We start from the raw sequence: 22,101 nt of genomic DNA, 5'->3' as shown, positions 1-22,101 counted from the left end.
ATCCACACTCCTTTCTGCTCTTTTATTTTTGTAGTAAACTCTGGAGGTGGCTGTTGGGGTCACGGGGAGCGGGTGGGGAGGGGAGCCCGCCTGGGCGGGGGCTGGGGGCGGGATTATTGCTCTGAGCACCCTGTCCCCAGGGGGCCTGTGTAGAGAGGGTGTCAGGACGGGCTGGCACAGGGGACACACAGCCACACACACACACACACAGGTCACAGCACGGGGGTGGGGGCAGGCGGGGAGGCCGGGCACCATATTGCACTTAGGGAGTGGGGCCTGGCGGGGGCCCCCTCGAACCGGAGCCTGGGAGGAGGCTGGAGGCCGTGTCCCCTCGCCCTCTGGAGGGGGAGGGGAGGCCCAGCCCGGGGCTGGGGCAGTGACTGGGCAGCCGGTGTCCTGCCCTGGAGGGGGCTGAGGGCTGTCCCTGGCCTCCGGCAGGGCATCGAGGGCGAACCGGACACACAGGCTGCATGGGCAGTGGCCCCGGTCCTGCCCCAGCAGAGCCTGTCCCCCATGCCGGCTCAGCTGCCAAGCCCCCCTTTGCCCCCCTTGGGCTTGGGCGGCACCGGGAGGCCCTCGTCGCCCTCACTGTCAGAGCTGCAGCCGCTGACGTCCGTGATCTCCAACTCCGAGTCGCTGTCCTCCTTCCCTCCCAGCGTGGTCTCTGGACCCCCAGCCCCCGGCAGTGCCAGGCGGGGGGCCGCGGCCAGGCCCGAGGGGCGCTCGGGGCCCAGGCCCTCCCCTGCGGCCGCCAGCAGGGGTGCAGTCGTGGGGCCTGCCCCGGCCGAGGGCAGGTGGCCCAGGGAGCTGGCCAGAGGGTTGGGGTAGAAGTGGGGGGGGTAGAGAGAAGCGGGCAGCTTGGGGAAGGGGCCGGCGAGGTAGGGGTTAAAGTTCCAGGGGTACTCGGGGAAGGCTCGGCTGTATGGACCCAGCAGACCAGGGGGCTTGGAGTAGCCGGCAGCACCTGGGGACACAGGGGTGGGTCGGGCTGGGCCAGGGCTCCACAGGCAGGCTGCCCACCCGGGCCTGAGCAAAGGGTGCCACCCACCTCCTGTGGCCCCCACACTGTGCCCACTGTCCCTCCCACACCTGTCCCCACCCTCATGCGGCTTCCCATTCCCTCAGCACCCCTGCAAGCCCTTCTCCCAGCCCATCCCCCTTCCCGTTCCCCTCCCTGCAAAGCCTCCAGCTTTCACACACACACACACACACACACACACACACACACACACACACACGGCAGCCTCGCCGCCTCCTTCCTGCCCATCCTCTTCCCTAAAACCCCCGCAGCACCCCCCCACCCGGCACCCCCGGGACCTCAGGCCCTTACCAGAGCCCAGGAACGGGAAAGGGCTGTCCAGACGCAGTTTGTCCGTCTCGGGGGTGAACAGGGGTGCCCGAGCCCCCGGCTCTCCCAGGCGGGGGGCAGAGAACAGGGTCTGCAGGGTCTGGAGGGGGAGGTGAGGGAGGCGGTGCTGCTCAGACCGGCCACTCCTCCCCAGGGGCTCATGGCCTGGGGGACACCAGATGCTCCAGTTCTGAGAGCCCCCCCCCCCGCCCCTGCATCTCAACTCACCTCGGGGGTGAGGGGAGGAGCATCTGGCCCCGGGCCCCCCGCAAAGGGACCCGGGCTCAGCAGGAGCGGGGAGCCCGTGGTGGCGGCCGCCACGTCCAGCAGAGGGTAGTTGACGAGCACAACTTTGCTGAAGTTGAACTTGTAGGTGAACCTCTTGCCTTTGGTCTTGTGGAGGATCCGCTTGTTGTAGTAATAGCTGTGGGGAGAGCGGGACAGGGTGGAGGGGGGTCCCGGGCCCATGCTCTGCCAGCCACAGAGCACAGCTGGGGAAACTGAGGCTCACAGGAGCCCCCTGACTGAGGTCCCAGAGCGAGGCAGGGCAAAGCAGGGCTGGGGTCTTGCCTGTGTGTCTCCAGAGGGGCCCTGCCTCCTCCCCTGCCCCGCACTCAGGGACATAGGTACACCCCCCCCCAGACCCAAGGAGAGCCCTGGCCTGATCAAGGGGTTCTGCCCAGGAAACCAGAAGCTCCTGGCTGGGGGCCCAGGGGTCCAGAGGGGAGAAGGGGCGAGGCCCAGGGAGCCTCACCGCAGGGCGCGGCTCAGCTTGTCGTAGTTCATGTGGGGCTTGCACTTGCGGATGCCCCAGAGCCGGGCCACTTCGTCGGGGTCCTTGATGACGAACTCCCCGTAGTCCCCCTGCCAGGCGATGACGCCCTGGTACTCCTCCTTCTGCAGCAGCTCCAGGATGAAGTGCCACAGCTGGATCTGCCTCGAGCCGGGCGACGACTCCGGCTTGTAGGCCCAGTCCGGGAAGGCAAACCCTGGGACAACAGGCAGGAGCGGCCTTGCTTGGACCCCAGAGGCACCCCGCCCTCACCCCCCACCCCCCCATGAGCAGCTGCCCAGCCTCAGGCATCTTTCGGAAACTGAATTCCTACTCCACACCCCAGTGGCTCTCTGGTCCCCAAATGCCCCATAACGGGAGAGAGCTCAGCATCGGGTCCCTGTCTTGGCACAACTCTCCCAGGTTCAGCGTCCTGGATGGAGGGTAGGAGGCCCAGCGTCCTGTCCCTGACTGTGGGGAGGAGCTGGGAGGGCCGGCCTGCAGGGAATGCATTAGCCCTCTCCCTCCATGGCACACCACCCCCCGCCCTGGCCTGCGCCCACGGCCTCTGGTCTCCTGCTCTCTCAGCCTCATTCCTGCCGGCCCCCGCCGCCCTGTGCCATCTCTCCCCAAAGCTCCCCTCGTGGCCAGCCCCGCCCTGGGCCTGCGCACACGTCTCAACGTCTGTCATGTATGTATGCCTTTCACGCCGCTGGGTTCCCTCCCTGCATCCATGCACCGGCCGGAGAGCAGTGTGTCTGCAGATCCCCACACTGTGCAACGTGTCACACAGACGTCCACTCGCCCCAAGGGCCCCTGCCACCCCAGGGACACGCCTGCTGGCCCAGCGCACCAGCACCATGTGCCACACCAGCACCCAACACTGCACACTCACACTCACCCCAACACAATCACACAGCTCCTCGGGCCCCTCAGAACTGCAACCAGCCACGACGACAAGCACAGGCCCCCAAAGACCCAATGCGACAGAGGGTGGGGGAGACAGGGAGGCAGCATCAAGACAGACGTGTCACCCTGACAGGCACGCACACCATGACAGACCGCCCCCCCAGGCATCCCCACTCTGTAACACCCACAGCTCACTCAGCTCCCCACACTCCCATGGCATCCTGCACCCCGAGGCCCAAATATGCCCAGGTGCTGGGGGTGGCGGGGATGGAATGTGCTTGCTCACCCCTCAACCTCACCACCCGGGCAGCCCCAGACCCTATACTCACTCCCCGGCCACATCCTCCATCCGCTTTCCCTCCCTCAGAGACCCAGGCCCGGCATTAAAACACACGGCAGGGAAACAAAACGAAACAAAAACCTGGAGGGAGAACTGGCCTGTAGAGCGGAGAGCCGTGTGAGGGAGGGAACGAGGTGAGCGAGGCTGAGCCGGGAGACGCGTGTGTCCACTGCTGTGTGTCCGGCCGTGCCTTCCCCCTCTGGGGCGGGAGGCCAGGCTGCCTGGTGTCCACGCCTGGGCACAGGCCTCCTGCCTGAGCCGGGGACCGGGAAGCCAGGCAGTTTCCTCCCCAAAGGGAGCGTTTTCTCTCAACTCCATCTGGGGTCTTTCTCACCTCAGACCCAGGGCTCCATCAACACGGGGTTCTGGCCCATTCCACACCCAGAACACACCCTAGTGGGGATGCGACTATCACAGACACCACACACACGGCCCCAAAGATGACACGCAACTGGCCACACAGGCAAGTACACAACCCGACCCAGACACACACCTGTCCTCAAAGGGCTCCGGCCGTTGGGCCGGGTCTCTAAGCCCCCATCTGGATGGTCCTGTCTGTCCCGTCCACAGCCCCTGGCCTATGGCCCTCGTGTGGTGAGTGCTCACACACACACACACACACACACACACCCCTAGGGAGAGGACCCCGCACTTCAGCACAAGGACACACATTGACAGTCTGCAACACTCAGTCACACTCAGTGGCACAGATGCAAGAAACCACACACAAACACACAGCCCAGCACTGAGGCAAGGCCCGGGCCGCCCACCCTCAGCACCGGGCCCCCATAGGAATGCCACAGGCTAGTAAGGACCGGGCAGAGGGTTCACCCCTTGAGGCAGGTACACTCGGCAACTGGCAGACACCCCCCCCCCCAAGGCCTAAATGCAGACACACTGGACGTGCCACAGAGTGCGACATGCCCAGCCCAGAGCCCTCAGGTAGCCTCAGCTGTGCAGCACAGGAGGCACACCAGCACACACACACACACACACACACACACAATCCAGTGTGACCCTTCTTCCAGAAACACTCAGTGTGACACTCCACAGCCCCAAATAACCAGGCACAGGTTTCTGCGCGCACGCGTACACACACACACACACACACACACACACACACTCACAGCTCATCTGTGGGGCGTGTGACTTGCACTCAAATGCACACCCAAGCCGGTCTGACTATCCACGTCCCCATCCTGAGCATCCTCTGAGCAAGCCTTCTCCCAGGGCCCAGCGGCAGGAGCTCCAAGCCCCGTATGGGTGGTCCTGTCTGTCCCTGTGCACAGCCCCTGGCCCATGCCCTCTGGTCTCCCCCTACCCACCCTCCATCAGCGCCTGTGCAAGAAAGGGACCCAGCACTGAGGCCCGGGCCGCCCACCCTCAGCACCGGGACTCCATTAGGAATGCCTCAGGCCATGCCACAGGCCGGTAAGGGCCAGGGGAGGGGTTCACCCCTGAGGCAGTCCCCCGCTTCTCCCTGCCTGCCGGTCCCTGGTGACAGTAGGCTGAGATGTGCTCAGCAGACCGTCCCCTTCCCCCCCACCCCCCGGGACCTCAGGACCCTGAACCCCTGTTCCTCTCGCTCAGACCCCCACCCCTCTCCCACCCTCCTAACGACCCTCACATCCCACCCTCACGTCCCACCGGCAGGTGCAGGGACATCTGGCTGCGAAGTTTTTCGCCAAGTTTTTCATTAAGGAATTGGATGCAGGAGACTCCGACAGAGCCCAGGGTGGGAGGGGGGCAGAGGGGGAGACCAGGAGGGGCCGCTGGGGAGGGCTGAGGGCTGGGGCAGGGGAGGGGGCCGGGCCAGTTACCGGGGGTCCAGAGAGCCGGCAGGGCGGGCGGGGCGAAGAGCAGGTCGGAGACGCAGCTACAGTCCATGGTGGAGCCAGCCCTGCGGAGAGGCCGGGACAGACACGCGGGGACAGGACAGGGCGGGCGGGCGGACAGACAGGCGGTCAGCGCCCAGACCCAACCCGCCGACGCTGGCTGCCTTCCCCCCACATCCCACCCTGGCACCCTCTGCCCCGTCCGGTCCCTGTCCCCGACCAGTGCTGCGATCCTGCCCTCCGGAGCCTCCGGAGCCTCCCGCTCTGCCCCAGCACGGGGCACCGCTGCTCCAGCCGCCGCCCGCTCCTCCCCGTTCACTTCTCACTCGCCCGCCGCCCGCACCGTCCCCGCCGCTGCCCCTGGTCCCCGGCTCGCGCCCGACCTCTCCCTCTGTCTCTGTGCTGCCCCCGTTCCTCTCTCCCGAACCTCGCCCTACCCGCCCCCCGCTGACCCCATCCCTCTCCTCTGCCAGCCCAGAGCCCGCCAGGGCGGGTGCCCCCCTCCCCCGGCCGGGAGGGGACAGGCCGGCCTGCCCTCCGCCCACCCAGGCAGAGCAGCCCCAGCGCCGCCGGCTCCCCCAGACACCCTCCTGCCACCTGCGGCTCACCCCGCCGCCCGCCACCCCGACCTGCCTCCCCGCCGCCGCTTCCTCCTCAGATCTGCCTCCCCCTCAGGCACTCCTTCCCTCAGCGCTGCCTCCCCCAGACCGTGATCCCGCCCAGACCCCTCCGCAGACAGACACCCCTCCTCGGATACCCGATACCGCCTCTCCCCGAGGTGCCCCACCCCTCCTTGCCCCTCTCTCAGAGCCTTCCCCTCCTGGCAGCCCCGCCCCTCAGACACCCACCACCCAGGCACCCACCCCCCTCCCCACCCCATCCTATCCCCGCCTTAGACACTCAGCCCGCATACCCTTAAACACACAGTCCTCCTAAGACACCCCACTGCTCCCCAAAGATCTCGCATATCCCTCAGAAACCACAGGCACCCTGCTCCCCCAAAGCCCACCTCCCTGTGGACACCAGACAGGACGTGTCGGATAGCTCACTCCCCCCAGACTTGTCATCACCCACACCCTCACCCTCACCCCATGGCCTGGAGTCTACTGAGGCCCCTCCCACCCATCCCCTCCCTCCAAGCCCCTCTGGGGCCAGTCCCACCCCCACACCTCCTCTGCCCCTCGGCTCCCTCTGCCCAACTTTCTCCCTCTTTCTCTCTCTCCTCTCTCGGTCTCTTTCCTTCTGTCTCCTCCCACCCTCTCTCCCATTTCTCTCTCCCTCTTCTCTCTCGTCTCCCTCCCTATCACTGTCTCTCTCCATCTCTCTGTCTCTGCCTCCACTCAATCCTTTGCCCTGTTTCTCTGTCTTCCCCGCCAGCCCCAACCCTTCCGTCTCTCTCCCTGTCTCCCCAGTTCTGCCATCTCCCGGCTCTCGCTCCGTCTCTCTCCACCACCTCTTTCCTCCTCCTCTCTCCCTCTAACGCTCCCGTCTCTGTCTCTGCGCCCACCCCGTCCCTGTCTGTCCCTGTCTGTCTCTCTCTCCATCTCCCTCCCGGTTGTCTCCCCGTCTCCCTCCATCGCCCTGACTCCGCACCTCTCCCGGTCCACCTCTCCCACATCCCCGGCTTGCTCTGCCTCTCTGGGTCCCCTCCCTCCTCCCCCCGCCCTCCCCCCCCCCCATTGGCCCCTCTCATTTCCGTGTTGGTTTTGATTTCTCTTCCCGATGCTTTCAACTCCCCGCCGCCTCCTCCGGACACGTTATAACGAGGAGCCGTGGGATCGGCGCTCCAGGCCCTGCTCCCACGCTCCCCCCCCCATCACGTCTCTCTCTCTCGTCTCTGCCGTCTCGTGGTCTCTGCCTGCCACTTCTCCATCTCTGGTCTCTCCCCGCCTCTGTCCTGTCAGGCCCACCGCCGGTCCCTGCTTCCTCCCTCCTGTCCCCTTCCCTTCGTTTTGGCTGGACTGTCCGGGTTTGAGGTCCTGTGTCTCCGGATCCCCATGTCTCCATCTCTGGATCATGTCCCCCACCCCCAGCTCTGTGTCTCCACATCGCTCGGGCCCCCACGTCTCTCTGCTCCCCTTCCCGGATCCCGGCTCTGTCTCTGTTTCCAGGGCTGTCTGTCTCTGTGTCTCTGCTTCCGTCCCAGTGTCCATCTCTTGGGGCCCCTTTGATCTCGCCCTGCCCCTGGCGCCCTCCTGGCCCCATTGATCACTGATCGACCGACGGAGAGAGTGGGGCCTTCGGGCCGGGCTGCGGGGCGGGCAGGGGTCCAGCAGGACGGCCCCACAGTCAGACAGACAGACAGACAGACAGCCCAGCCAGGGTGGCTGTGGAGGGGGAGCTGCTCCCCCTGCGGCTCCCACGGCCGCTGTGCGGATGGGGACTCCGGGCAAGCTTTAATTTTTAATTTTATTTTGCTTCCTCCACCCCCCACCCCATCTCCACCGCCCGCAGCCACGGCACCGAATGTGTGTGCGTGTGTGTGTGTGTGTGTGTGTGTGTGCGTGTGCGTGTGCGTGTGCACAGCAGTCAGAGCGGGGCTGGGCAGGCCGCAGCTGCCTCCCTCCTCTCCCTGCCACGCAGATCACAGACCCACACACCAACCCAGGCACACACACCATATCACACAACACAACACAGACACAGGTGAGCAAAATAACACACACCACAATGTCAAACAACACACAGACCAGGTCAGCAAAATAACACACACCACAACATCACACAACACAACACAGACACAGGTCAGCAACATAACACACACCACAATGTCAAACAACACAACACAAACACAGGTCAGCAACATAACACACACTACAATGTCACACAACACAACACAGACACAGGTCAGCAAAATAACACACACCACAACCTCACACAACACACAGACCAGGTCAGCAAAATAACACACACCACAACATCACACAACACAACACAGACACAGGTCAGCAACATAACACACACCACAATGTCAAACAACACAACACAGACACAGGTCAGCAACATAACACACACCACAACGTCACACAACACAACACAGACACAGGTCAGCAACATAACACACACCACAAAATGTCACACACAACACAGACCCAGGTCAGCAAATAACACACACCACAACGTCACACAACACAACACAGACACAGGTCAACAAATAACACACACCACACCGTCACACAACACAACACAGACCCAGGTCAGCAAAATAACATACACCACACCGTCACACAACACATCACAGACACAGGTCAGCAAAGCAGCACACACCACAACACAACACAGACTCAGGTCAGCAAAGCAGCACACACCACAACATCACACAACACATAGATCCAGGTCAGCAAAATAACACACACCACAACCTTACACACAACACAACACAACACAGACTCAGGTCAGCAAAGCAGCACACACCACAACATCACACAACACATAAATCCAGGTCAGCAAAATAACACACACCACAAGGTCACAAAACACACAGACCCAGGTCAGCAAAGTGACACACACCAGAACGTCACACAACACACCATGCAGATGTGTGATCATGAGTCAACAAAATCACTTGCACAAAGACTGTTACAACCAACACACATCACACAGACCCACACAGCCACTCAGGCACACATGCCTTATGTGAAACAAAACTCACAGACATGATTGTCAAAATAGTCACACTTCATGATCACAGACATTCCCACTGAAACAAAGACCCACAGTCCCAAATCACAGACACACACACACTGGCAGACACAACTGCTCACTAAGGTCCACCATCAATGCAGACACACAGACCTGAGTGACGCCACGCCACGCCACACCACACGGAAGCAGACACACCGGGCCCAGGCACGCACCAGCCCAGCCAGTCACACAAGTACATGCAAGCTCACAGAGCCACACAGGCATGCGCTGGAGACCCTGCGTGCACATGTGCCACACCGCATGAAGATGGGGGCACATGTACACCACGCAGTGTCTGCACGGGGCACTCACCTGGGCTGTCTGGGTGGGGGGCTGCGTGGGGATGGGGCGGGCACTCAGAGGGAACCCCACCTGGGACCCCGCTGCTCCTGCTGCCATTTGCCCAGTTGCCTGCCTGTCCACCCATCCACTCCACCCTTCTCCAGCATGTCTCTCTGTGCGCATAGGCGTGCAGTCTCTGCATGCACATATGTATGTAAGATGTGCAGTCTCTCTGTGCACACGCATGTATGTAAGTTGTATAGTCTCTGTGCGTGCACACACATGTATGTAAGATGTATAGCCTGTAGGCATACATATGCATGCAAATGTGCGGTCTCTGCGCATGCACACACGTGTAATATGTGCAAGCCTAAGTGCATGTACATATGTGTAAGGTGTGCCAACTCTGCGTGTGTACACATGCTTATGATGTGTGTGGTCTTATGTATACATGCACGTGCATGTAAGATGTGTGGTCCCTGTGTCCGTGCACCTACATGTAAGGTGTGTGGTCTCTGTGTACACACTAATATGTGTAAAACGCGCAGTCTCCACATGCATGCACGCTGTCTCTGTGTGTGCCTGTGTGTGTGAGATTTGCATGTCTCTGCGTGAGCACATGAGTATAAGCTGTGCATGTGTGCCCATGCATGTGAGCATGTGAGCTGTGCTGTAGAGACAGCACCAGTACAGGCCTGCTTCTGGTGCTGTCTCTCCAGAGACAGGTCTCTGGGCCCCTCAGACCCCACGAGGTATCAGCGTCTCTCTCACCGATGGTCTTGGGGCTCCATCTCTCTGGCCGCCTCTTCTCCCGATGGACACCCGCTTCCCGGTGTCTCTGTTCCTTGTCTCTGTCTCTGGGCATCTCTGTCTCTCTCTGTCCTCTCTGTCTCTCCATGTCTCTCTCCGCCTGCCATCACTGGGGCCCCGGGCTGGGGTTTAACCAGTTGTTTTGATTTCTCTAAGCTGCTCCGGCCGCCTCGGGAGCCGCCTCGGGCCTCACCCCCTCCCCAGCCCCTTCATCCCTCACCCAGCCCCCAGCTCCCCTTAACACAATCTGCACAAGTGGAATGAAAATTGATTTTTTTTTTAAATTTCATATCTTCTCCAGGGCTCTGTCTAAAGAGGAGAGAGATGCGGCCCAAGACCCTCTCCCTCCGCCACCCCCACACGCACACACATACCAACAGGCACACACATTCCGTCTGGAGACACACACACACACACCCTGACACGCTGCCTGTGCCCACCCGGGGAGCACAACCCTGCCTACAACAGACACCGTGAGGACACAACCGTGCACACGGAGACACACACAGTGAGCCCCCGCACACGCTCTCTCCGGACACGCACCGTGGGCACACTTCCCACACCACACGCAGCCTGGTTGCCTGCTGTCACACTCCCCACGTGTGCACGCTCACACACGCACACCAGTCCATACAGATCATGGCCACATCCGTGAGTAACACACCCAGTCCCATCGCGGGGAGGATAGGGCCAGGAAGGTGACGGGGACTTTCCTGCCAGGACATACACAGCCACACACCCCTGAAGGCAGCCCCACTCCTGCCCCTGCTCACATCAACCAAGTGCTCTGGCCCGGCCCTGAGTGAGGGTGCCCGGGATAGGTGTGGACGCACACACACACACACACACACCCCTCACTACTCCTCTCCAGGCCACACACTGTCCCCCCACCCCCCACAACAGGCTGGCTCATCCCCACCCAGGCACCCAGAGCACACGCAGAGGCACCACACACATGGTGCGCTCCCATGTCAGCACAGAGACACAGCCCCACACACCACAGGCACCAGCTCACACACGGAGCACACACTGCACCAGCCGACAGCCACACACACATACACAACCACACACCAGCCTCCAGTCTTTGGCTGGTCACACGGCATCAGTCACTCGGTTCTCAGGAGGAGCGGCCGCCTTCCCCAGCCCGTGACATTCCACTCCCCAAAATGACTGCACACGCACACACGCGCACACGCACACGCAAACGTGCACATCTGACGTGAGACTCAGACACACGCCCGCAGGCTCAGAGACACAGCAACGCCTTGTCACAAACACGCCGCCACAGGCGCTCACAGCGGGCGCGGTCTCGGGTCACAGGTTTGGGGGTGTGTGTGGCCTTTCCCAGGCCGTTCTTCACTGAGCTCCTCACCCGCCCAGCCAGCTCCTGGGTCCTGTTGGGGCGGCGTCGCCCAGGCCTTCCTCGGCTCCCTGGGACAAAGCCCCTGACCCCTGGCCCCCAGCCCCGGGCTGCCGGCCTGGCCACCGGCTGGGGAACGCCAGACACACTGTCACACACTCGCTCACAAACACGACGCGCATGGCTTTGCTAGGCACAGGCCAGTCACCTAAGGCACCCAGGAACACACACAGCTCCACGGGTCACAGTCACACACAGAGACGGCTGAGATCTACACACACACACACACACACACACACACACGTAGTGTCACACATCACGGACACACACATAGACAGTCACCATAGCTTACAACACGGCACACACACACGCACACGGGAACCTCTGCCAAGGCTGCATTGTGCCAGACAGACGGAGGGACAGAGTGCAGACAGATGGTGGCCGGAGGAGGTGTGTGACACTGGCTTAGGGTGAGTCGGAGGCACCAAACCAGGGCAGGATGGAGACCTCACGCCCACTCCACCCTGCTTCCAGCCTCTCCTGCCAGCAGGCATCTGTCTGGGGCGGTGGGTCTGTCTCTCTCCCTGAGTCCCAGGCTCTGCACGGATGTCCCCGGGGCTGTGGCTGCACAAGAACGGTGTCAGTGGGGGTGGTGAGAGAGCGTCCCCAGGGAGGTGGGAGCCGCAGTGCCACGCACCCCGCCTACCAAACAGGCTGGAGAGGGGAGAGGGAGGCAGGCTATGCGGACCAGGCTGCTCCTCCAACCTCTGAAGGGAGCCCTGCCCCTCCCTCTGGAGGTCCAGAGAGGGAGGAAGTGCCAGGGAGCCAGGGAGTGAGGGGAAGACAGAGGAGAGACACCCAGAGGGGCAGAGACACAGAGAGGGAGAGAGGTGGAGGGAGAGGGGCAGAGAGAGGGGCAGAGGCAGAGACAGAGGCGGGAGACCCGCGTCAGGGGCCCCTGGAAGAGGCGTTGAGTCAGAGAGGCTTGACAAAATGAATTAAAGCGCTGGAGGTTAAGGGGAGAGAGCTGCTGGAGAGACCCGGGGTCAGGGGGGGAGGAAGAGGAGGGGCAGAGATGCGGAAAATTGAGGGATTAGGGCCCAGGCAGAGCTGCAGCTGCAGGGGACAGGCAGGAGGGTGAGAAAGGCCTGAGAGGGGCAGGCGGGCTGATCTCAGGGTGGGTTCAGGGCCTTCAGCAGTCCTGGGGGGGGGGGTCCGCTCAGGGCTATCACCCCAACTCCAAACCCTCCCCCTCCTCCTCCCTCCTCATGGTCCCATTCCCACACCTAAACCTGCCTCATCCTGAACCTTCACCTCTTCCCACAAGTTCTCCCTCAATCCCAGCTCTCTGCCCTCCTCATCCCAACCCCAGGCCCAAAGGCTGCCCCCCAACTGAACCTGCTGAGCCCACACCCACCAGAGCCACGCTGAGCACTGGCTGGGATGCCCAAGGGGCTGCGCTGTGTGTCCTGTCCACTGGGCCTGGTGCCAAGTATGTGCCCAGGAAAAACAGTTTAAACGGAATTCAGATGAAATGGGACGTGGCAGGGAAACAGTAAGAGAGGGATGGTGAGTTCAAGGGACCAGAAAGCCAGAGACTATGGGACAGAAATGGAGGTGGGGCAGCAAGACATGGGACAAGAGGGCAGAGAGACAGGGACGGGCAGACGGGAATGGAGCAGAGAGCCAGCGGGACAGGCAGATGGGAGACAGACAGAGGAGCAGAGAGGAACGGAGAATTAAATGGATGAAGACATGGGCTTGAACATGGGGGAGAAGCGGGTGACTGAGAGAAAATGAGGAACAGATGCATGGGGTCAAGGGCCCAGGAAGGCAAGCATGAGGGGCAAAGTGGGGCAGTGAGAAGGGGAAGAGACAGCGGGACGAGGAGGCAGGAGACAGAGGGCAGGGCCTGGCACCCACCAGGCCCCGGTGTGGGGTCAGGGCAGCTGGAACTGGGCGCCTTGGCTGAGGGGATCCCACGGGGCCGGAGAGGGCCGGGTCCAGGGGGCTTGGGGAGGCTTGGGGCTCCAGGGGCATCGCACGGTGCTAATTCAGCGCCATCGATCAGACGGGATGAGAGCAATAAATTATTGTGACAAGATGCAATCCTGGTCCGCGCACTGCCGCCGAGTGGATCGATCCCTGTCCCCAGCCCCACACTGGTCCCATGCCCAGGCCTTGGCGGGGATGCCTCTGCCCACCTTTCTCTCCCCCCGCCCCCCAACCACACACACTCCCACTGACAGCCAGGGGGGGCTACAGCCCCTGGAAAGAGAAAGGAACAGAGAGGGACCCACAGACGGGAGAGCAAGCCCTAGCTAGCCTGGGTCCTCTCACTGCCCTCAGCACCTCGTCCTCACCACGACCTGGGAGGTAGCAACTGTCACGATGCCCATTTCACAGATGTGGAAACTGAGGCTCAGACAGGTTTCACAAGGGCAAATGTTGATGCCTGGACTCAAATAGAGCTCAGTATAGCTTCAAGTCCCCCGCTATGTGCAATGTCAGAGAAGACAGTAAGGGACAGAGAAGAGAAGGGAGGAGACAGAGTGCAGGACACAGAAAGAGGGTTGGAGAGCTATAAAGAGATAGGAAGAGATACAGAGACACTTAAAAAGAGACAGACAACAGAGAGAGACTGGGAGGGAGTAAAGAAGCCAGAGGAAGAGAGAGACAGAAAAAGAGACTCAGACTCAGAGATGAGCAGGGGATAAAGGCTGATGGGCACAGGAAACACGAGCGGGTGAAGAGGTGGGTGGTTCCGAGGACCAAGGTGTGAGTGGGAGACGGTGCAGGGGGCTGTGTTGGCTCCATGCGGCTGGGGGCGGGGAGCAGGCAGGAGTGAAAATTCGGCTGACAAGCTGGGCTGGGAGTCCGTGTGGGACAGTGACAGGTGTGACAGCAGGGAGGCAAGGCGTGTCCAGGGCAGGAGGGGAGGGAGCACATAGGCTGAGGTGTCGGAGAGCTGGCAGGTGATGGAGAAGCACGTGTGGCCCCAGTGACTGGGCGGACAGAGTCTTGGGCGGAAGGAGGTCACCAGCTGGGCAGGTGAGGGAGGCAAGAACACCTGGGTGACCGAAGTCCGATGGCCTCAGTTTGACTCAAATCCCCAACATCCACCAGTTTCTGAGACTGCAAAGAAGTGGCTCCATTTCTCTGGACTCAGTTTCCTTCTCTGTAAAATGGGGGTAAGAGTAAGCACCGGCTCATAAGGGTCTTGTGAGGAGGAAATGAGACAGCGGATTGAAGAGCTGAGAGCAGTGCCTGGGGCAGGGACAAGGGTGACAGAGCAGCTGCCGCAGGTGCCATGGGTAGATCTCCTCAGGGATGGTCCCTGCGGGCAGCAGCAGGGAGTGTTGGAATGCAGGGTCTCGGGCTCCCCCAGACCAGCTGGGCCAGAACCTCTGGGGAGGCCCGGCCTCTGGGTCCCAGCAAGCCCTCCACGTGTTTCTGACACGCCCAGGTCTGAGACCCTCGGGTGCAAGGGATTCCGTGTGATGCAGCAGGCAGGTGTGTGGACGGCCGGGCACAGGTGCAGCATGTGTAACCCGGGCTCCAGGTGTCACTTATGCTCACCAAAAAGGTGTTCCTTGAGGAGCAGGTGGCTGGGGACAGGATCTGTGAAAAGAGACATGGTTTGCAGAGGGAAGCAGGCAGGAGGCAGGTGTGGAGATCTGCAGGTTTGTCTCCTACGGAGTGGGAGTGACGGGTTGCATGAACAGGTGGTGAAGCTAAGCATCGCAGAGACCAGGTGCTTATGGGTGCACAAGGTTTGAAAAGCTACTAAGGGACAAGGGTTCCACGGATGTGGGGGAGGAGGGGCACAGAGGGGGACCCGGGTCAGGAGTCAGGTGCCTGTCTGTGAGGCAGAAGTGTGACCAGGAGTAGCTATGCCCTGTGGGGACAGGACAGGGGGGCCAGGGCAGAGGCCAGGCCAGACACGGGGAGCAGAGAGGTTGAGGAGGGCAGTGTGGAGTGCTCAGTCCCCATCTCCCGCAGAAGCCAGCGACCATGGCACCAGAGCAGGTGGCGGTCCTGAGGGAGACAGGTGAGGAACAGGCAGATGTGGAGATACTGATGTGACCTCGTGCAGCAAGAGGGAGGAAGCGAGAAACATGAGATAGAAGGTAGGCGGGAAAAGAAGAGACAGATAGCACCTGAGGGGCAGTAGGGGGACACAGGTACCCAGGTGAGGCAGATAGCTGTGTCCGAGGACAGATTTCCTGCCCCAGTCTGTTATGTGTGAAGGTGTTGTGTTGTGAAGGACAGCGAGACAGACACCGTGAGGAGACAGACACAGGCGGGCGGCCCATGTGCGGGCGGACAGGTGTGGTTTTTCAGAGGACGAGGTCTGGAAGAGGCCCCGGCAGGAGAGAGACCCGGAAGGACATCCGTGACCCCCAAGGACCAAGGCACCTGGAGCACCAGCTGGTGCTGGCATGGAGGCAGGTGCGATCGGAGCAGGTGCTGTCTGGGATGGGCCACCTGGAAAGACAAGTGGGAAAGACGGGGGACCGCTGGGGACACGTGCATTTGTGTAAAACGGTGGGAATGTGAGGGAGCCGGGCCGAAGCAGGTGTGTTCCTAGGTGACACGTGGGAAAGGCTTCTGGAAGGACAGGTGAGAGGGCAGACAAGCTTGGCCAGGAGGGCAGGAGATGATACAGCTCCTGGAGAACAGGCCAAGAGAATGCACGTGTGAATGCTATGTGCAAAGGAAGGTGTGTGTGTGTGTGTGTGTGTGTGTGTGTGTGTGTGAATATACGGTAAACAGCTCCTGCTTGAGGGGAGGCAGGTGTGAAGAAACATGCACGTGTGAGAAACAAGTGTGCGTGTGCAGTTTTGGGGATGGGTGGGATGGTGTAGGCGCAGGTAGGAAGGGGCAACGGTGATATGAAATGACACAGACGCGGGCCTCAGGCGGGAAGGGCGGCTCCTGGAGAGGAGGTATTCCCTGGAGAGCAGGTGAGAGGAGACCATGCTCAGGTCTGAGCGATCACAGGCATCTTTGGGGCAGGAGTGAAGGCCACTGAGTGCTACCTGGAGGGGCCGGTGAGAGGACATTGGTGACACCCGCTGCAGAGGCCGATGAGGGGAGCGGTGTAGAGGATGGGGGGGGGGGCGGGAGGGGGGGGTTACCGGCCAGGGGCAGGCATAGGAGAGAAGTGTTACCTGCAGGGCTGGCTGTGGGGAACTGAAGGAGGAACGCTGGGTGACAGGTGTGCTGGTGGACAGGAAAGGTGTTACCTGAGGCCACAGGTGTGCTCAGCGTGAGTCTTCCAGGCGGTCTGCAGCCTGGGTGTCTCTCCCTCCCCTCTGCTGTCTCCCCCGGGTCCGGAAGGCTCTCCCATCCTTCCCTGGGCCCATCCTCACGGCCCGCGGCCAGGATAGCTCTGGGCTTGGCCCGGCCTGGCTGCGGGCGGGCGGGCGCCGAGCCCCGGAGGCTGCTTGGCGATTCGGAGCGCGTCGGCCAGGCGGCCGCGGGCGGGGCGGCGGGGGAGGGGGCGTTTAGCCGTGATAGATCCGCGCGCCGCTTGTCTCTTAATCTCCGGAGCGACCGATCGATTCGCTATTTCCCTTTGTTGCCAGAAAATTCGATCCTGGGCCTGGAATTAGGTCCCCGGCTTAATCTGAGCGGAAACCAGCGAGGGGGAGACAGAGACAGAGATGCTGGGGGAGACAGAGACCGAGAGACAGCGAGAGACAGAGAGACGGAGAGATGCAGAGGGAGATAGGCGAGGAGATTCTGAGAGATGGTCCAAGAGTCGGACCCAAAGAGACAGAGATGCTGCAAGGGGCGAGATAAAGAGAGAGAGAGACAGGTTGGGGTGGGGGTGGGGGGTTCCTAGTGGACTCAGGCGGGAAGGGACAGACACAGCGAGGAGCAGGTGGCCAGGGGAGGGGACCCAGCGGGGCCCAGTGAGCCACCTGACCCCAAGGACACGGCCTAGAAAGTCAGGGTTGGGCCTGCGCTCCATAACCCAACTTGTGCAGACCCCCAAACTGGCCCAAACGTCTTTCCCACAGCCCCTTGACCCCTCACACCAATACCCAGATCCAAATGTACAGACCCTCAGCCTTGAACTCAAGCTCCACACACAGACCTCCCAGCACCTCACATCCACCCCCACTCCATACCGACCAAGCCCCCAATATCCACACACCCGCCCTGGTCCCCAGCCCCCCACAGTCAGCTCTCACCTCCAAACTCCCAGGCTCCCGGCCCTGCGCCACCCCCCCCCCCAAATGTCAAGCCCTCGGCGCCCTCCAAACCCCACCAGGGCCCTTGCCAAATGCCCAGGCTCGCCCTCGGGTTGCCCGCCAGCCCCACTCCCAAATATCCAGACCCCAGGCGCTCCCAGCCCCACTCTCCCCAATTCCCACACAGCTCCCGGCCCCCTGGCCGAGGGCGCACCCCCAGCCTTCCCCCTTCCCCACCGGCCTCCCCAGGGATGGTGCAGCCTCCCCCCCCCCACTGCCCAGGCAGCGACCCCCCCACCCTCCGCCTCCCGCCTGGGGCTCCCGCAGCCCCCCCCCCCCCCCGCAGGTCTCCCGGGAGCACCCCGGCGCCCGCCCGGCCGGGACAGGAATCCCCGCCCCCACCCCGCCCCTGCGCGGCCGGCCTCGCACTCACTCGCTGGGCTTGCGCGTCCGCCCTGGTCAGGTCCGGAGAGAAGTGCTTAAAGTTCGGGTCCCGCAGCCATGCCCCGCGGCGTCCCGGGGAGGGCGCTCCGGGGCGGGGGGGGGGGACAAGGGGGGTGCCCGGGGCCCCGGGGGTGGGGGTGCAGCAAGAGGGGGCGCGGGCAGGAAGCGAGAGGCACTGGGAGACCGGGACTGGGGGAGACCCAGCACCCGGAGCGGCCAGACGGGGCCGAGCAGAGACAAGGGGTGCGGAGAGACCCCAAATAGAGACGCGCGGAGAGACCCAGGCGCGGGAAGCCGGGACCGAGCTCTGGGCGGGTGGCGGCGCGGTGATCGGGGTGCGGGGCCGGCTGGGCGGCCTCCTCCTCCTCCTCCTCCTCCTCCTCCTCCTCCCCGGTTCCTCCTCCTCCCCCCGGGTCCTCCCCGCGCCGGGAGCCTCCCGCCCTGCGGCCGCCGGCCCGCTCGGGGCGCAGATATATGGAGGTGGCGGCGACTGCGGCGGGCGGCGCGGGGGAGGGGGCGGGAGCGCGATCGATAGAATATAATTTTCCTCAAACTCGGAAAATAAAGTTCAGAGCTGATCAAATTTGAAAACAGATGTCGAATCGCGACTCTAAATAAGGTTCGATCCCGGGACTGAGCGAGCGGGGGCGGGGACGGGGTGGGTGGAGGGGTGGGGAGACCCCATGGCCTCCCTGCAGCGCCCCTCCCTCCCGAAGAGGACGCCCTTGGGCACGCGAAACAGGCGTGAGGTGGAGGCCAGAACCCCTGCTGGACACACACACACACACACACACACACAGACTCACATGGCCTGGAGAGCAGGCACATGGCCATCAGGCAGGACACACGGACACAGGAACACAGACAGTGCACTCACTCACACAGGACAGTTTAGTGGGCACATGGACACACTGCCCTCAGGAACACACAGAGATGGACACACAGCTGTCCCGGCCTGCTGCTGGCTCCCAACACACAGCCAGCACACACGGACCTACCCTGACCCACACACTGGACACATGGGCACACCGGATCCATGGTGACATACAGGTACGCTCTATCCCTGGACACTAAACACCCTCACTGATATGTGGACAGACACACGGGCGCTCCCCTTCAAACGCCCAGGCAATCACAGGAGCACAAGTGCACACCTGCAGCCACAGGGAGGGCCCCCCTGAAATGGCAAGTAAACACCCACAGGCCGCAGCCCTGGGCGCTGTAGCCCCTCGCGGCCCTGGAGTTCAGCTCGGCGCCTGGCTCCCCACTCTTCACCCTCTGTGCCCTGCCCAGCGCCTTCCCTTTCCCTCTTCTCTCTCCCCCTCCCCACTGCCCTCCCTCACTTCCCTTCCCATTCCCAACAAGTCCCAAAGCCACAGCCTCCTCAGGGCCACCCCTAAAGTCAGGAGGGGAAAGAGGCTGGGGCAAGACAACAGTCCCCAAGCGGATATGCCGATATGCCACCGTCAGGACCGCTCTGCCAGGCGCTGAGGGCGTGAAGGAGACTTCACACAGTCTCCAGCGCTACCACCACTCACTGGGGTAAGTGCCTAAGCATCCCCAGCCTTGGTTTCTCCATCTGTAGAATGGAGCAACAGTGAGGACGCCCTCCTGAGGTTGTAGGGATGGTTAAATAGCAGGAGAAGGGCGTGCACTTGGCCCCGTTCCAAGCATCAAATCAACACACACTGGCTCTGAGCATTCCTACTTCCGATTAATCATGTTAAAAAGACCAAACATTCCGCTAGAAAAGGAGAATTCCCTCATGGTCCACATGGAACAACGCTCTTTCAAGGAGCCACCAAGAAGTCCCTGCCCTGGGAGTCTCTACCCTTCATTAGGGGAGGCCTGAGTCTCTTCTAGCACCTTCACCATGGGTGGCCCCGAATGCCGGGGGGGGGGGGGGGGGCTCTGGGGCACCCTCTGTGGGGTAGGGCTCCTCACCTGCCCCCGCCGCCCTCTGGGAGAGAGAAAACACCCTGCAGGTGGCCATGACCCCTCCAGAGAGCTGGACCGTCAACCCGAACGTATCTGATGACGATTCAATGAGCGGAAGGACACCTGGGAAGAGAGGACGGACACCTGAGCAGAGAGAGCCCCATCGAAGGCATGTAACAGCCCTCAGGGAGCACACTCTCTGGGAAATACCACTTCTCACACGGAATACAACACCTTTTGGAAAACAGAACGTCCCTGGGATGTTAGCGACACCCATCAGGCAGCCCAGCTTTACCTGTGAGCCTCACCCTCGGGGGAGAGGAGGCCATCGGAGTGCCAGGAGCACGTGTTAGGCTGTGGGCAGTGTCTGTGAGAGGCTGGCGGACTCCCAGTGCCCAGCGGGCCAGGCCAGCCTCCCAGGGAGAGCTCCCAGGCCTTGTGTAGCCAGGACCCGGGAGGCTAGGCCACTGGCCAACGGACTGGTGAAAACACCCAAAAAGATGCCTTCCTGGCTCCTGTAGCACCTGTTGGGCTGTTCCCTCTCTGAGCCCGGGGCATCGGGAGGGTTCGGGAGACGGTGGACGGCAGAGCAGGCGATGCCCCGTGCGCACACAGAAGGTGCTCACCAAAAGGGGAGTGAGTGTGTGTGCACAGCGTTTCCGAGGAGGGGGTACGCTGAGGCTGTGCATCCACTCATTAGCAGTATCGCCAACACCCACTTGACTGAAGGAAACATCTCACAGGAGGGGGACCATTAAGCCGTAGTTAACATCCCCAGGGAGGCTGCCATAGCAGGCGACTGTAGTTAGGACCCCCCTGGGAGAGAACACCCTCAGGATGTTTAATGCCTCCAGGGGGGTGGGGGAGGGGGAGAGAGAGAGGAGGAAAGGACACACTTACCAGCCTTTAACACCCAAGGGGCCAGATTTATTACCCACAGGAGAGGACACCCCCGGGCTCTTCATAACCCCCAGCAGGGCGAGTGTCCCTCTGTGAGGGACCACCTCCCTTCGGATTGCTTTTAACGCCAAGAGGGAAACCAGGATGGAGTGAGCTGACCCCTAACCCACCCCTAAATGCCCTCCCTGACGGCAGACCACCGGAGGTGGGAGCAGGTGGGTGGGGCTGAAGAGTTTCCAGGCACAACCAGAATAACGGTGACAATGAGCATTTCAATGGTCTTTGCTTGCAAGGACCAGACAGTGGCCCAAACTCTATGGCCAGATTAAGTCGTGTCATTCTCAGGACCACAGCCCTGCGAGGCAGGTGCTATCAGTGTTATCCCCGGTTTACCCATGAGTAAACTGAGGCACAGAAGCCACTCGTCCACTGCACACAGCTGAGAGTGTTGGGAGTGGAACCAGCTGGTCCTAGGGGCGGGGCTCTGCTCCTACGGCCCTGCTGTCTGCGCCCCCCACACCCCTCACATTAGACTCTGGCTGTCACCAGAATCCCCCACCAAGCAGAGTCCACACACACACACACACACACACACACACACACACACCGGCTCTCTGCACCTCCTCGGGCAAATCTGACATCCTATGGGGCTGGGAGGGGCTGGGGGAGGTCCCTGGCTCAGGGCTCCTTGAGGGCAGGGCCTGTGTCTGGTCGGCTGGTGGGGTGTTCCCTGAGGGCAGAAGGGGCCCTCTGGGGCCTGGGGAGGAACTGGGGGGAGGGAGCGGGAGGACGGCAAAGAGCAGGGAGGGTGGAGGGAAGGAGCAGTAGAGAGGGGCTCAGGGCCCCAGCTTCCCAGGGAGGTAGCCAGGCTACACCCAGGGTATAGGGAGCACAGAGGGAATTGGGGGGTGGGGTGGGGAGAGCAGACAGCATTCCCACCCCTCCCCCACCCCACCCCACCATCCCCCACCCCACCACCCCCCACCCCTGGGAGGTAGCGGAAGGGGGAAAAGGAGGAAGGTTGGCCCCTGGCAGGAAGGACAAACCGACACCCACACGGACATACCAAAGCTCAGGGAAGCAACCTGCCGGGCATACCCATGTGTGGGGGGTGGAGAGACAGACAGAGGGACAAGGGCAGAGTGTTGAGTAGACTAGGGGCGGGGGGGGGGAGGGGGGGAGAGGGGAGGAGGGATGAAAAGGATGGACAGACTCGGGGTTGGGCAGAGAGGACAGACGGACCGCAGGGGAGCGTGGCTGTGCGTGAGGGAGAACA

General features: G+C 62.2%; 1 protein-coding gene across 1 annotated transcript; it reads right to left on the bottom strand.

Moving 5' to 3' along the window:
* Positions 1-51: 51 nt before the first annotated feature.
* Positions 52-19,970, bottom strand: ERFL (ETS repressor factor like). The gene is made up of 6 exons (XM_084861403.1): positions 19,932-19,970; positions 5,190-5,269; positions 2,103-2,337; positions 1,577-1,772; positions 1,331-1,448; positions 52-964 (listed from the first exon to the last, which is right to left on the bottom strand). Exons 2-6 carry the CDS (start codon positions 5,254-5,256, stop codon positions 522-524), a joined length of 1,059 nt encoding a protein of 352 aa, XP_084717529.1. The 5' UTR covers positions 5,257-5,269; positions 19,932-19,970; the 3' UTR covers positions 52-521.
* Positions 19,971-22,101: the final 2,131 nt, after the last annotated feature.

The sequence above is a fragment of the Pipistrellus hanaki genome (assembly GCF_964339955.1).
Source record: "Pipistrellus hanaki genome assembly, chromosome: 15".
NCBI classification, from domain to species: Eukaryota; Metazoa; Chordata; class Mammalia; order Chiroptera; family Vespertilionidae; genus Pipistrellus; species Pipistrellus hanaki.
Note: the sequence above shows the minus strand (reverse complement) of the source record. Positions and strands in the feature narration are given on the sequence as shown.